This window comes from Hydra vulgaris, chromosome 10 (genome assembly GCF_038396675.1).
Source record: "Hydra vulgaris chromosome 10, alternate assembly HydraT2T_AEP".
Lineage (NCBI taxonomy): Eukaryota > Metazoa > Cnidaria > Hydrozoa > Anthoathecata > Hydridae > Hydra > Hydra vulgaris.
The window spans coordinates 15,971,418-15,987,528 of record NC_088929.1 but is presented as its reverse complement, the minus strand read 5'-3'; the positions used below and the strand labels follow the sequence as shown (position 1 = coordinate 15,987,528).

At 28.4% G+C, this 16,111-nt stretch overlaps 1 protein-coding gene across 1 annotated transcript in view; it reads right to left on the bottom strand.

Annotated features, from left to right (window-relative positions):
• The window catches only part of LOC100198211 (protein strawberry notch homolog 1), a 42,915-nt gene extending 38,109 nt beyond the window's left edge, over nucleotides 1-4,806 (bottom strand). Inside the window, exons 1-4 of the mRNA XM_065807359.1 lie at nucleotides 3,736-4,806; nucleotides 2,428-2,461; nucleotides 1,854-1,987; nucleotides 1,516-1,682 (exon numbers count right to left, since the gene is read on the bottom strand). Coding sequence (XP_065663431.1) covers nucleotides 1,516-1,682; nucleotides 1,854-1,987; nucleotides 2,428-2,461; nucleotides 3,736-4,640 — 1,240 coding nt within the window. The 5' untranslated portion in view covers nucleotides 4,641-4,806. The remainder of the gene's footprint in view (nucleotides 1-1,515; nucleotides 1,683-1,853; nucleotides 1,988-2,427; nucleotides 2,462-3,735) is intronic.
• Nucleotides 4,807-16,111: the final 11,305 nt, after the last annotated feature.

Here is a 16,111-nt window from a genome sequence, read left to right as displayed (position 1 = left end):
GAGACCAAACCTTAGACTTGATATATCGTTTCCAAGAAAGATCGGAAGTAAGACTTAATCCTAGAAGACAAAGAGTAGATGACTCATCGGATACATTACTGCTCAAAATTATAAGATCTAGATTATTGAGATAACGACTAGCTGAAAAAAAATTTTATTTGAATTTTATCTTCACCAGCCACTGAGAACTTTGATGAACCCCTGAAGTTACAGGAAATGAAGTAGAGTGCTATTCATCGAATACAACTTTTATACTACGATTGGTAAGGAAGGATTCAATAACCTCAAAGATATTACCTGATATACCATAAGAAGAAAGCTTATGGAAAAGACCAGCATGCCAAACTGTATCAAATACTTTAGAAATGTCAATTGAGATAACCTCTCTTTAACCTCGCCTTAACCTCTCCACATCTATCTAATGCACAATAAAACCTATCATTATTATCGTTAATAAATCAGCAGTAGAACAAAAAGATCAAAATCCATATTGGTGATCAGAAAGTAGGTTATTAGTTTCAAGATAAAAAATTAAGTGCTTGTTAATTAAAGACTCAAAATCCTTGCTTATAATAGTAAGAAGACTAATAGGACAGTAGTTAGACGAGTCAGGTCGCTCTCCAGAATTTTTGAAAATAGGGATAACAGATGCCACTTTCTAGCAGGCTGGAAAACAAGACTCTGATAAGCACTTGTTAAATATTTTTAAAAGTATAGACAATTTTTTAATTTCTTTGTCTATTAATATGCAGTTGTTGTTTCTTAACAAATATACTTAAAATATTTTTTTTGTTATACCTCAATAAAAATTTTTTGTTCAATTTAGTAGTTTTTCCACAGTCTTAAGCTAGAATATAACACAACATTCGAAATATAAAAATGTTACATTGTACTATTTATCGAGATATAAACAAAAATATTTCAGCTGAATTATTATGAATTTGACTTATAATTCTGCTTAGTTTTTTGTTGTTTTTTTTGCTATATAAATCTGATTTAATAAACAAAATTTTTGAAGGTAGAAGTTTTTTTAAATGATTAGCAAATAAATAGTAAACAACATACATATGAGTTTAAATATTTTCTTATTTAATTTGTCTTGTATTTATAAAACTTCTGTGCTGCTTTTGTTTGGTGGTTACAGTAAAACATTTGTGCCACATTTTAGTTTATAAAGAACTAACTTTACTTAAAAAATACATTCACAGTATCTTGTTTTCAAAGAAAATCATTTAATGCGATAATAAATGTTTTTATTACACATTTAATGTGTAATAAAAACATTTATTTGTATGAAAAAACATTTATTTGTATGATTTTTATGATTTTATTATACATTTTATAAATTTTCATATATGCCAATGCCCTTTTTATGTGAGGAGAGAGTGCAGTATGAAAAAGAAAAAAATTTTAATCAATAAAGAGCAAAAATAAATGTGAAAAAATTACATAGTGCATAGTTCCTTTTAAATTAAGCTCTGAAATAAGATTTCTAAAAAAAGATGATAATCATACCAATCAAAAAACCTGCTCGCTTGCCATTAGGTAGTAGCTGCTCATGTTGTTGTGATGCATATACAACAGATTCAAGCTGAAGAGCTGACAATTTACGTTCCAAAACAACATCTTGAGGCAATAAAAGATTGTACCAGACATCTGGTGGTGGAACACTTGCCATTGAACTAATTTAAAAATACATTGAAAAAAAAAAAAGTTATGTTTTATTTAAAATCAAGACTAAATAACTGAGAAATACTGAGTTAATATACGTTACTATTGTTAAAATTTTTTACTAATAGCTCTTTTAAGTATTACACAATATTAAACATAATGAAAACTTTGTATAAACTTGCCTAGTTTCAACAACAGGATCTGGATGTCTAAAACCAACTTTGACTTTACTAGGCATATATTCAGCAAAAGTATCTGTGTGTGCTAATTCATTTTCATCTTCATCATCTTCTTCATATTCATTTGATGGAGATAACTTTGAGAAAAATTAATATCAATGAATAAACTTTTTTTTAAAGCAGTTAATTGAAATTAAATATTCTTTAATAAAATCTACTATAAGGGAACGCACCCTTAGTATTTCAATAAAATTTTATTCAAATCTTTATTACACACTTATTAAAATTGAACTCATCTAGTATGTAAATAATACTTGCTATTTATTAATGCAAGTTACATAAAAAAAAAAAAAGCACAAAAAGGTAACTATAGGATTTTTCATTTATATAAAAAATCCTATAGTATAAAGCAAGTTACTTTTTTATTAGGAAAATAAGGAGAAAAAAGGTGTCTTTGCACCTTATTGCAACCTTTTTATATAATATTTTATATAAAAAGTATTGAAGTGTTAATGTAAAAATATTACGAAACAATTAAAAAAATAAAGAATATTTAGACCATAAAAGAACTACTTACAGTTGATGAGTTCTTTAGAACCGAAGAAATAGACCTAGAAAAAAAATTAACTTTACAAAAAAACTTAAAAATATATACATATTTATAAAGAGATTTAAAATACAACTTGCCCCATGACCTCCTATCTTGCAGTTTTTGCTTTTTTAAGCAATAAGGAGAAGTTAATTCTGACTTTAAAATACTACCTGCCCCGGGGCAAAAGTTGTTTTTAAGCTAGAGATAAATTCTGAATGAAAATACTCATTTTGTTAACTGCTATCAACTGATGATTTGGCAGATGTTAACTGCTATACTTTTGTATAAAGATTTTTAGGCAAAGACTTTAGATTAAGCAGAAACTTTGTTGACCAGCCTTCCACCCTTTCTTTATCTAATAGGTTGGCATAGATGTAAACCTGTGTTACATTGATTAGCAAAAATGATTGTGCACTTGCTGTTTCTAACGGTAAATATTTCAACTTTTCTACTAATAATACTCTTAAGAGAACTAAAAAAAGGTATTGTCTGACGCTGAAATTCATTATACTCAAATTACTAATTTATTTATTTTATCTCTCTTATCTATTTTAGATAAATATAAAAAAAGTAAACTTTTAAATCTGAAAAGCCATACTCCTAAATTTAGGGCAATTATATAAAAAATATACTTTTGACCCGACCCCTTGAGCCAAAAATATAGGAAAATGATGATCCAAAAAAAAAAAAGTCATTTTAGGGGACTTGAGTAGGGGCAATTTTTTTTTTAATTTCTACTCAGTATACAAAGTATATAAAAGAACAAATGCAAAAATCTAATTTTATAACAGAGAAAAACCTTTCATAATCAAATAAAAATCTTTTGAAGCATGATTGAGTATTTCAACCTCTTGTTCTACTGCTGACAGAAAGATTTGGTAGAGTTGAGAGTCAGCCTTGAATTTATTGCTTCTTGAGCTCAATCATGTAAAAATCAGGTGAGAAAAAACATCAACCAGGACAGACAAGGATCGTGGTTTTTTTCTAATACTTGTATTAATTTTATAAATTTCCTTAATACCGTGTTTTACAATGTTCTCAGGTTTATAACAGCCAGAGCTAGGCATATCAAATGACAGAACTGTTGATTGGTTCTAAGGGGGTTCTAAGTCAAATGTGTCATTTTAGAAAAAATAACTATTAATAAACTCAATCATATCCTCTCAATCCTGTATAAACTTAATTATTCTTTTAAATATTCTTAACAATAACTTAAATATTAAAATTATTCAAAAATTGAATTGAATATTAAGACAATGGATTACAAAAAATGTATCATAAAAATTTAATTACTTCGGACTTGAAGGGAGCTGAATCGTATCTGCATTTATATTATGAGATATTGCACTTTTCATTATAAACTGTTTTTCTCTTGCTGTCAAATTTGGAGATGCTAAAACTTTTTGAATTGATTGTCTTTTTTTTTCTATGTCAGAAGGGCTTTTTGGATTACCAAATGTCAAAGGTTTACCTGATGATCCAGGTGGTGATTTTTTATTCTGAAACTTTTTAACCGTTTTATTAGGTGTATTCATAACAACACTTCTAGGGGATAGTGTGTCATAAGCTGGAAAATTGTTTGAAATTATTTGTTTTCCCTCTTTTGTTTTAAAAGAGTTTTTTATTGTATTATGATTCTGAAAAAATTCAGAGTTATTAACACTAGGAAGAGTTACAATAGTTTTTGATGAAACCAATTTAGGAAATTGCACACTTAAAGTTGAATTTTTTTGAGATTTTTGAGTTTGAAACATAGATGACATATTTATGGGATGAAACAAAACAGATGTATTTTCAGTGGCAGGCGAAGGAACGGATTCTTCATCCTCTTCATCTGATTTAAAAAAATAATCAAGCATTTCTTTTTCTCCAACATCTCCAGTTATTGCTTCTCTCTCATTGGTACTATTTATAACATGCTTAATACCATTACTATTAGTATTTGCATTTACATTTGAGTTTTGCTTTATATCATTTACTGAGTCTGTTAACATACATAAAAATTCCGTTAGATCGTCGCCAATATCGTAACCTACATTTGTTGGGGGTATAATCGATTTAACATGAGAAGGAATATTAACAACAGGGAAGATTTCTGCCCCATTTACGTTAAAACCGCCATTATCACCATCTTGGTTTTCTAAAAATGATGAATTTAAACCACTTTGTCCGAGAGCTGCAGACAATATATCATCCATTTTGATATTTAAAGAAACTATTTTAGAGCTTATCCACTATCTAGGTGAAAAACAATTACTTTAATTTTTACATAGCTCTCAATTTCTTCAACGGTTGCCAACCACGCGTAATATTTCATTTTATACCTATGTACAACGTTTGCTCGCAATCCGACGCATGCGTATTAATAGTATATTATGCATAGTCAGCATTTTTACTATAAATAGACTGGTTTCTCTCTCGAATTAAATTAAATTTAAAACACGTTTTAAATTTAATATAAAACGCGCAACAAATAGATTAATAATCCAACAGTAAACAGCAATTTTAATAGATCTAAATTTACTATCGTATATTTGCTAATTTAAATCATATATAATTTAAATTAGCACATATACCAAAGGTGCAAGATGGTTTCTATAGAAAACTACCTTAACAAATTCTAAACCTGACAAATTGGAAACAACTTAATACATACATTTTAAAATATACTTTTGTGGTGACAATAGTTTTTTAAGTCATAAATGACCAAATTCTTCTGTGTTTTGAATGTGAAAAATAATTTTTAAATATGTTTTTTCTTACGAAAGCCCGAGTAAAAAAATACTTTAATTTGCGACGTTTTGCGAAAACATAACATTTTTTTTTTAAATAATAAAAAAAATGTCATGTTTTTGTCATTTATGACTTAAAAAACTATTGTCACCACAAAAGTATATTTTAAAATGAAAATAATTCAAAAAGGTGTCATGTTTTCACTGGACATAACAAATCGAGGTATTTCCTTTTCTTGTGTTTTCGAAAGATAAAACTAATCACCAGCAAATCAATTCAATTAAATCAGTTTATGCTAAAAAGTCGAGATGCCACGAATAGTGATTTTGCCGAATACCGAATATTCGGGTTGGCTCTTCGCCGAATAGCCGAATATTCGGTATCACTTAGAAAATTTTACGGGTGACAGTTTCCAACCTGAATATGTAAAGTAAACAATCGTAGTCATGATACTTGAATTTGTAAATAAACGAATTGAATGTACTAAATGTAACTCATTTATTTACCAATTCGATAATTTATTTTAACTTACCAACCTCAAATATTTTTATTAAAAACCGTATAAATACATTAATAATTAATTATCCTAAAAACTATTTAAATCGAAAAGTCATTTTAGTGAACATAAAAAACTTCGTATTCGATTGTCGTTTTGCTTTCGAAAAACTACTATAAGTAACTAAAGTTGTGTTATTTCAAATTTTTGTTTATAAAAGGTTTTAAAAATGGCATCTTTTAATAAAAAATCACGTATTTAGCAATATTATGAAATTTGTAAGGAAGACAATAAACTAGCGGTTTGTTTGCTGAGTAAAAGCAAAATCTCGTGAGGTGGAGAAGGATGGAAAGCAAGTAAAACTATTACGTATATTATAACTAATTAAAATGTTTTAATAAAAGAAGTTATTTACGTTGGTAATTTTTTTATTCCTTTTTTTTTTTTTTTTTTTTTTTTGCTCAGTAGGTATTTTATTTACTCTAAATTAAGTTTAAGTACTCTTTTTTGTTTCCAGCAACAACTTCTCTGAAAAACCACCTTCAAAATAAGCATTTTGAGCAGTGCGCTAAGTTAACTGAAATTCCGCCGGCAAGAGGAAGCAAAAGTGACGGTTCAATAACCTTTACTGACTCTAATATACCAGCTATAACAGGTATGTTAAAAAGAAACAGTTAAATCTTAAAGAGACAGCTGAAAAGAAAATTGTGTTGGGATATTAATGATCCAAAATCAATAAAATATCATTATTTAATTGGAGAAATGATTGCTTTAGACGAAGAATCATTATCACTTGTTGAACGAGTTGGCTTTAACAAGCTTATAGAAAAGGCAGTACTGCAATACAAAAAACCTTGTCGCACCAACATGAATGAGAAAATTATCCCGATACATTTAATAGGATTTGCACTAAAATTGAAGCTTGTACTTTACAAGCAACAGCAGTATCCGTGACATCTGATATGTGTACAACAATTAAAATTTCTTAAGTTTTACTGCGCATTGAATGTCTCCAGATTTTATTTTGAACATGGTATTTTAGCAATGAAGCCGTTTTCTGGTTCACATACTGGTACCAATATCGCAAAAGAACTCAATACTATTGCATAAAGATGGAGCATTTCAGATAGCGAGATCCATTTTCTTGTCCATGACAGTGGAGCCAATATGATAAAAGTGTACGAGAAGTGTTTTATTCATTTACTAAAACTGGCTGTCAATGTATCGCTAAATTCTTAAAAAGAAATGTCACAGAGGGTAGCTACTGCAAGACAAATCCTAACGCATTTTAACCACTCTAGTATAGCATAAGAAAAACTAAAACGCATTCGTCAAGAATTTAAACTGCGAGACAACCAATTAATGCAAGACGTAAACACGCTGGAATTCAACATACTACTTATTGGAGCAATTATTAGAGCAAAAGCGAATTGTCTCGTTGTTTATAACTGATCATGATTCATTAAACAATTTAACACCTACTTAATGGGAGTTAATGGAGCAATGTATCAAACTTCTCAAACCGTTCGAAGAAATCACAAAAAAAACTAGCTTGGGTATTTCTTGCATTTCTGAGGTAATTCCAGATGTTGTCACGTTTTTAAAATACCTGGGAAAGGAAGAAAAAGAACAGAGAACACCGAATTTATTAACAGTGAGATCTTTGCTTCAATCTGAACTTAATGCGCGGTTCAACTTCAATAAAAATGACAAATATCTGATAGCAACTTTTCTTGATCCGCGCTTCAAAACTAATTTCTTGGGTAATGTAAAAACACAAAGAGCAAAACAAAAAACTCTTTTGAAGCTCAGAAAAAAAGTTTTGAAACGTTTAGTAGCACCGATGATGACTCATCTACACTTCAGAAGAAAAAAAATGTAAATGAAAATGATAAAATAATTGAGATACACAATAATTTCTGGAACTATTTTGAGGAGGTTGCAACAGAAAACACGCGCACAGATAAAGATGTCGAACAGAAAAGTTCAACAGAAAAAACGAAATTGATTTGTTCGTGAAAACTGTTTACCTAGATCGGAAAGCAGACCCTTACAAGTGGTGGCCAGCTAATGCAAAACAATATCCAAGCCTAGCAGAATTTTCTAAGATTTACTTATCATCTCAAGGTAGTAGTGTATCTAGTAAATGTAAAAGCAAATGTAAAAGCAAGTCAAATGTAAAAGCAAGTCAAAGTGGCGGCCCGCAAGATCTTTAATGACGGCCCCCAACATTTTTTGTCATTTTATTACATATGGCGGCCCGCTGACATGCATTTCAAAAATGTTTTATTAAAAACAACGATAAAAAAAATCACAAATAGTTTTCTGAACTCCTTTATTAAAAAGGACACTAATTTTCTAACTTTTTATTAAAATTGAAACTCTGAAATTAAAACCATAAAAAATTATTAGAAAACTATGACGATATATCTTAATTTTAACAATTGATATGAGAAAATAGGGTGGGTGAATATAAAAAAGCAATTGCTTTTACTCAGCGTTTTTGGAGTAATTGTTCAACTTTACGTGAATAAAGATTTAAGCAAAATATCTCAAATTTTTATTTTGTAAGCTGAGCAATTTACTCCAAAAACGCTGAGTAATTGCTCAGCTTTACGTGAACAAAGTTTGATGAAATTTGTTAAAATTTTTATTATCGTAAAGCTGAACAATTACTTCAAAACCGCTGAATAAAAGCAATTTTTCTTTATTCAACTGGCCTAAAAGATCAGTCGTTATCTTGTTGTTGCTGTTTAACATTGAGCTTTTTTTGTTTTTTGTTATTGTCACTAAAATCGAAATGTCTCATTCGAAATTAATTGCAAGCAGAAAACGTAAAAAGAATTTTTCAATAAAAATGGGAAGTGCTATACTTTTTTAAAAGTATTTATGAAAGTATTATTTGTCTGATTTGTCAACAAAAAATTAATGTACCGAAAGAATTCGATATCAAGAGACATTATAAAACTCACCAGAAAAAATTTGAAATTTATCAAAAAGATAAAAGGGCAAATAAATTAAATGAACTAAAAGCCAAACTAAAAAAGCGACAAAATATTTTTTATTCCGTGAACAAACGAAATGAACTCGTAGTCAAAACAAGTTATAATCTGGCACATTTAATTGCATTTGAATCCAGACCTTTCACTGAAGGTGAATTTAATAAAAACTGCTTAATTGAAACTGCAAAGATTCTTTGGGCTCTAATTTACATCTCTACCCCCCCCCTCCCTTATTTTTATTTTTGATTATGATAGAGAATTTTATCCTGATTACGAATCGTTTAAAAACATAGACCTGAAAACCAAAGGAAATTTCTCTAATTTGATGTTGAAGTGTCAAAAAAATATACCAAAAACGCTAATATTCGCCATCTTTTTTTATAACACTTTAAAATTTCACTCAAATGCTAGACGACCGACTAATATTGAGTTTGATAGCCTAAATTTATTGGAAATTGGTCGCAGGTTTAAAAATAATAATAACGAGTGCATCCGGTGGTGCAGGGAGTTTGGTTTACTTGCTATCAATATGATCTGTCCTCGATGTAACATCCAGTGCAACGAACAAAATAGTCATAATGTCGAAGGAAAGATTTGGAGATGCATGCTAAAACAATGCAAAAAGAAAATAAGTATTCGTGTTGGAAGTTTTTTTGAAAGATATCAACTGAAACTTTGGCAAATAATAGGTATTACCTATATTTGGACTCGTAGCGCCGGAAAAAGTTGTGACCTTTGAGTAGAAGCATTCAAAAGGATTTAGAAATTGGTAGCAATAAAACTGTAGTTGATTGGAATCAATTTTGTAGAGACATTGCTGTTACTTATTTCCTTAACAAACATGTGCAATTAGGAGGGCCAGATTCAATAGTGGAAATAGATGAACCACTTTTTTCAAGAAGGAAATACAACTTAGGTAGAATTGTAGAAAATCAATGGATTTTTGGTGCGTATGATATAGCGACTAAAGAAGGGTTAATCATTCCTGTAGTGCACCGCGATGCAGCAACTTTAATACCCATCATTAGGTAATGGAATCATCCTGGAACTGAAATATGGAGCGATATGTAAGCAGCATACCGAGGTTTAGAAGCACAAAGTTTTCGACATGGTACAGTAAACCATACTTTAGATTTTGTTGATCCCGCAACAAATGTTGCAACAAACAGGGTTGAGGCAATGTGGCAAAGAAGCAAAGCCAAATTTAAAGCTATGTTTGGGCCCACAAATCGAGAAATGATTCCCGATTATTTGTCAGAATTTATGTGGGTGCAACGTTTTAAAGAACACTCTTATTTTCACTTTTGGAACCAAGTTGTAGATGAATATCCCGTTTGATTATTATTTTTGTATATAATAACATTTGTTAATATATACAAAAAATCTAAAATCATTAACATATTTAAAAAAGTATGTATATAATCTGAAAATAAAAAAAAACTTATTGAAATTCAAAGTTTTTTCAAGAAAAAAATAAAAAGAAAATACACAACAAATTTCTTCATAAAATTTTTTAGCAAAATAAAAATTGAGCACTAAAGTTTTTTTAATGATTTATTTCATGATTACCGCCTTAATTATTAACTTTGCCGTGTTCAAAAAAGATGGCGAATATTCGCGTTTTTAGTATATTTTTTTGACACTTCAAGGTCAAATTAGAGAACTTTCTTTTGGTTTTCAGGTCTATGTTTTTAAACGATTCTTAATCAGGATAAAATTCTCTATTATTATCAAAAGTAAAAATGGGGGGGGTAGAGATGTAAATTAGCGCCCATTGCTTGCATTAACAATGTTGCAATATTCATAGCATGTGTCACATAAATCTTTCTTTGGTTTTTGAAATTCTATGTTGAACTCGTGATTAAAGATGTAACGATACATATGTTTTTTTACTGGTGTATAGTCATTTTTCATCACAATATATTTTAAAAAGATCATACAGTTTACATATATCGAGTGATCCTTCCATATATTATTTATGTGTCTTTTTCCTGCAATAAATTCCTTTTACCAAAGCATATTTATAAAATTCCTTTTACCAAAGCAAAATTTAACGATTTTCTAGTACAGATGGATAGTTGCAATGGTTCCAACGAATTATATTCAAAACTATCTTTTCAAGAATTTGAAAGAGCATTCAAATCTTTTAAAAAAACAAAGCGAGCGGAGCAGATGACATAAACGGTAATATAGTTATAGAATGTTTTGAACAATTAAAAGATATTCTTTTTAAAGTATATGGAGCGTCTATCCTTCAAGGAGTATTTCCTAACCGATTAAAAATTGCAAAAGTTACCCCTGTTTTAAAAGAGGGAGATCAAAAAAATGTTAGTAATTATCGTCCTATTTCCGTCCTCTGCACATTTTCAAAAATACTAAAACGCATTATGTACAATAGACTATACAATTATTTTCTTTCTAATAATTTGTTATACGTCAGCCAATTTGGTTTTAAAATAAACAATTTGTACGTGAAATTTCAAATTCTTTTGAAAAATCTAAATATACTTTAGGTGTTTTCATCGACCTATCGAAAGCATTCGATACTGTCGATCATCAAATTTTGATACAAAAACTAAAACACTAGGGAGTAAATTACAAAGTCATAAAATGGTTCAGAAGTTATTTATCAAACCGTAAACAGTTTGTTTTTAGTAATAATAATTATTCCAATGAGTTTCTAAATATTTCATGTGGCGTTTCCCAAGGCTCCATTTTGGGACCACTGTTGTTCTTGATTTATATAAACGACCTAAATAAAGCCTCAAATTTAATGAGTATCATGTTTACTGATAATACCAACTTATTTCTTTCCAATAATGATATTTACAAACTCTTCTCTAGCATGAACGAGCAACTTAAAAATATATCCAAGTGGTTCAAATGCAATAAACTAACTCTAAACAGTAACAAAACAAAATGGATTCTGTTCCATCCTGTCTCAAAAAAAGCTTATTTACCCCCAAATTTGCCCAAAATTATTATTGATGATACTGAGATAAAAAGACTCTATGTCACAAAGTTTTTGGGTGTTTTCCTTGATGAAAACATCACATGGAAAGCACATATTGACTATATTAGCACAAAAATTTCCTAAAGCATTGGAATTTTATATAATTCCAGAACATAATTAAGTAAAAAAAGTTTAACCCAACTCTACTACTCATTTATAAATAGTTATTTAAATTATGCAAATATTGTATGGGGAAGCACAGAAAAAAGTAAGTTACAATGTCTTTACCGCCGTCAGAAGCATGCGATCCGTTTAATTAATTTTGCGGATCGGTACACTCATTCTAAACTTTTTTTTATTGAAATGAAAATTCTCAATATATATGAGCCTAATGTTTTTAATGAGTTTAATGTCTTATGATAATGAGTTTAATGTCTTAAATAATGAGTTTAATGTCTTATGCTTTATGTATTTGTGGAAAAATGACTTATCCTTATCTGTATTTAAAGATCTCTTTTGTGAAAAACCAATAAATAAGTATACACTTAGAAATAATTTTCTCATATGACCTTTTTGTCTAACCAAGTTTAATAAGTTTTGTATTGCTTATCGCGCATCGTATCTTTTGGAATAAGATTGTTTTGTCAAATTTTGATATATTTCACACTTATCCCACTTTCAAATATAAACTGAATAATTTCATTTCATCTATTGATGACGTAGTCAAATACTTTTAATTGATACTTTGTAATCTTTGTTTAGAACTTTTATTTTATTGTAAAATACGCTTTATGAAACGTTTTAATTTTTGTTTTTATCTTATATATAAATGATATAGATTCTATATATAGTAACGTCAGATTTATTTACACGAAATTTTATTTTATTTTATTTATATAGCACCGTCAGATTTATTTACACTGATTACTGAAATTTTTTTTTTTATTCATTTTTGTTTTGCTGTAAAATGTCTAAAGCTATAAAAGGTTCTGATGATTAGATCGTTATGATCTTCTTTCAGATGCCTTGTTTGTTTTTTTGTAAAATACGACAAATGTAAACGAGCAAAGGAAAAAAAAAAATAATGAGTCTCAATTCTTAGGAAAAGGTTTATATGGTCTCGTACAACTTTTTTAGAATCTTGTGGTAAGCTTTTTTTTTCTGTGTCTTCCAAATTTTGATTGCATTGGCGTTCCAGTAGCATTTATTAAATTTGTGAAAGTAAAAAATTCTTTGGCTACTAATATTCAATGTTGAAAGGTAGTAGGATTTACAAACTCTATATTGTGTTTTAGAAACAAAGAAGCTATAATAATAAGACATTTTTCTTCTCGAACTTTCACCAGCAGCTGTTCGACAGCGTTTTTTCTCCAGATTTTTAATACTTTTTGAATAGAAATGTTTTTTTACTGTCATCATCTAAGGTCCAAAAATTATAAAATATAACTTGACGCTCGATCTCAGTTATATTAGTGGAGCATTTGAATTTACAATTTCTTCAACTTTTTAGCTTTACGATTGATCTTTCTGGCACTTGCTTACCTTACGAGTTTGTATAAGTTTTACCCGACTGACGTTGCATCTTCCTTATACTTTGTTTCCAATTACTCGTGTCAGCTTTACGTTTCCTAGATACTCCACCATGGCGTGACCTACGAGAAGATGTAATACCTAGCGGCTCTAAAGATTAAAAAACTCCATTACCTTTTTTATTTGATTATTCAGAATGCATAAATGATAAATCATTTTGTTTTTTATGCATCCTGGATAATCAAAATAAAAAATTGGCAAAATTATAATGTTAATTAAGCAAAAAAAAACAACCTTCGTTTTGATTTAGAGCATGTTCCATTTCTTGGTCAATATTTATAGTTGCCATTTTGAGAATAACACAAACAACATAATTAATTTAAATAAAACATAAAGTAAAACATTAAATAAAAATAAAACATAAAAAAATTCGTTCAAAATGTAATTGTAAATATATGATTGGCTGATCGGAGATAGAATGAGATTACATTTTCAAATTTGCTTAGGAGATAGAACAGTGCAATGTGGCATGCAACATCGTATTAAAAGTTTTATATGTTTTCAATATAAATAAAATAGAAAATGTAATGCAAAACTATTCAAAAATTATAAAAACTCAATTTTTTCAAAAAGTGGAGATAGAACAAGGTCGCTAACGTCGCTTAGTCTTAAACTCTTTAATGAGCCTTGTTGTCAGACCACAACAAAGTATTAGAACCAACCATTAGTTTTCGAAATTTGTAATGTTCCGTGATTTTTACATGATATTTTATTGTAATTTTGAAATGTTTAAAAATAATATTTTTAAATTTTCTAAATTCAATAAAATAATAATAAAGGTTTTCACATTAATAAATTATTATGTTTAAAGTAGAAAGCTGTTTAAAGTAGAATGCTCTTGTTTTACAAAGTTTCACCAATAAAATTTAAATAATAATTAGAAACGACAGGAGCAAATAGAAGACAGAAGTCTTGTCATTAAGTCTCTACAGTAAACGTATTTTAAAAAATTTCTCATTACATACATTTAGAAGTACTCATTATATAAAACAAGTTAATAAATAATTACAATAAGTAATTGATTGTAAACTAATAAGTGGCAACAATAGAATAAATAGATAAAGTAAGAAATATTACAAGATTTTTTATTATATTTTATAAACTTAAAAATGAAAAAATATGTTTGTGTCTGTTAATTCAAGTAAATACTGTTTAACTATATTTTAAAACAATTTATTAAGTAAGTTAAAGTTTTGAATAGAGCACCTCGTTGAGTATTTATGATTAATTTTTAGAAATCAGTTTTTAAAGGATTTTGGAAGCATGTCATTTTGATATTTAAACATGAATAACAAGTTTTGGAAAAGTTTTAACTCATAGACATGAAGAGCTTTAATTTCCCAGTTAGTTACGTCTTGGAGTGGGCGTATTTATGCACATTACTTTATAACTGGCTTGTTTTTGTTTAATATATATATACTTTTAAGCTGAAGGGCAAATACTTGCCCGAGTAATATTTCAATAGCTTATATAGCTATAAATATTTATAAATATTTATAAATATTTCAATAGTTATGGATAAAAGAGTAGTATAAATCGATTTTTTACTTTTTTACGATTTTTTACGACATTTTTTACTTAGTTTTTTCTTTGGTGTTTTGTTTTATGTATAATGCTTATAGTTTTAGAAATTTTGTTTTCAATTAGCGTAATATGATTTTTCCAATTATTATTTTCATCAAATATTATTCCTAGTATTTCAAGTGAGGCAACTCTGTTTACTATATTGTTATTTATAGTTAGCTGAGGAAGTTTCAGAGACATCGGATTTAGATTGGTAGTGAAATAAAACATACTTAGTTTTACTGATATTCAAAGAGAGTTTGTTTGATTTGAACCAGTCATTAAGATTTTCCAGCTCACTAAAGAAAGTACAGTAAAGAAAATTCTTTTTATATTGGAATGGGTATAAAAAAGATTAGTGTCATCAGCAAAAAGAACAAAATTAAGCATGTTTGAGGGTAGGTAGATATTATTAACATAAATCAGAAACAGAAAGAGTCAAAGAATAGAGCCTTGAGGAACTCCACAGCTTATTGTTTCTAACTTTGTACATATCAAATTATAAGATACTTCTTGTTTTCTATTTCTAAGATAACTTGATAAAATGCTAATTTCGGAAACGAAACTGTTTGCTGAATAAGATATTATGTTTTTCAAGATAACTGTATATTCTGTTACACATAATACGTTCAAGCAACAAAAAACAAGAAAGAATAGATATAGGTCTGTAGTTAGACGGTATGGAACCGTCGCCATTTTTGTATACCGGGACTACTCTTGCTATTTTTAATTAACAAGACAAAATACCGATTGTTATTGAAGATAAAAAAAGAAGTAATTTAATAACATTAATAGCAGCTTTTAGAACAGTAACAATAATGTGGCAAAACATGGCACATTTATTTTAAGTGCAGTAAAAGATGCCTGAAGATCATTTACAGACAGTTCTGACTTATCCAATACATAGTGAGTTTTTTAAAAACAGGATTGGAATGTTTTATTTCTAGAAGATATATCTGTTGCTAAATTTTAAAATTTTTTAAAGTTTTTAATCAAATACTTCTTAACTTATGTTTAGCTTTAATCTAATTGGAATAGCAGTGTTTTTTTGTTATTGTTTTTTTCCCTGTAACATTTTAAATTACTTCCCATGTCATTCTACTATTTCCTATTGAATGTTCAAAGAGGTTAAAATAATAACTTTTTTGTATTTGCTTTTTTAATCTTTCAAAACAACTTTGTATATTTTTTGTATTTAATTTCATTGTTATAAGTTTTTATTTTTAAAAATTTTTTATACGACCTTTGTTTTTTTCCTAGATGATTTTCTAAGATTATTTGTCATCCACGGGTTATTAAGATTATTTGTCATCCACGGGTTATTAAGATTAT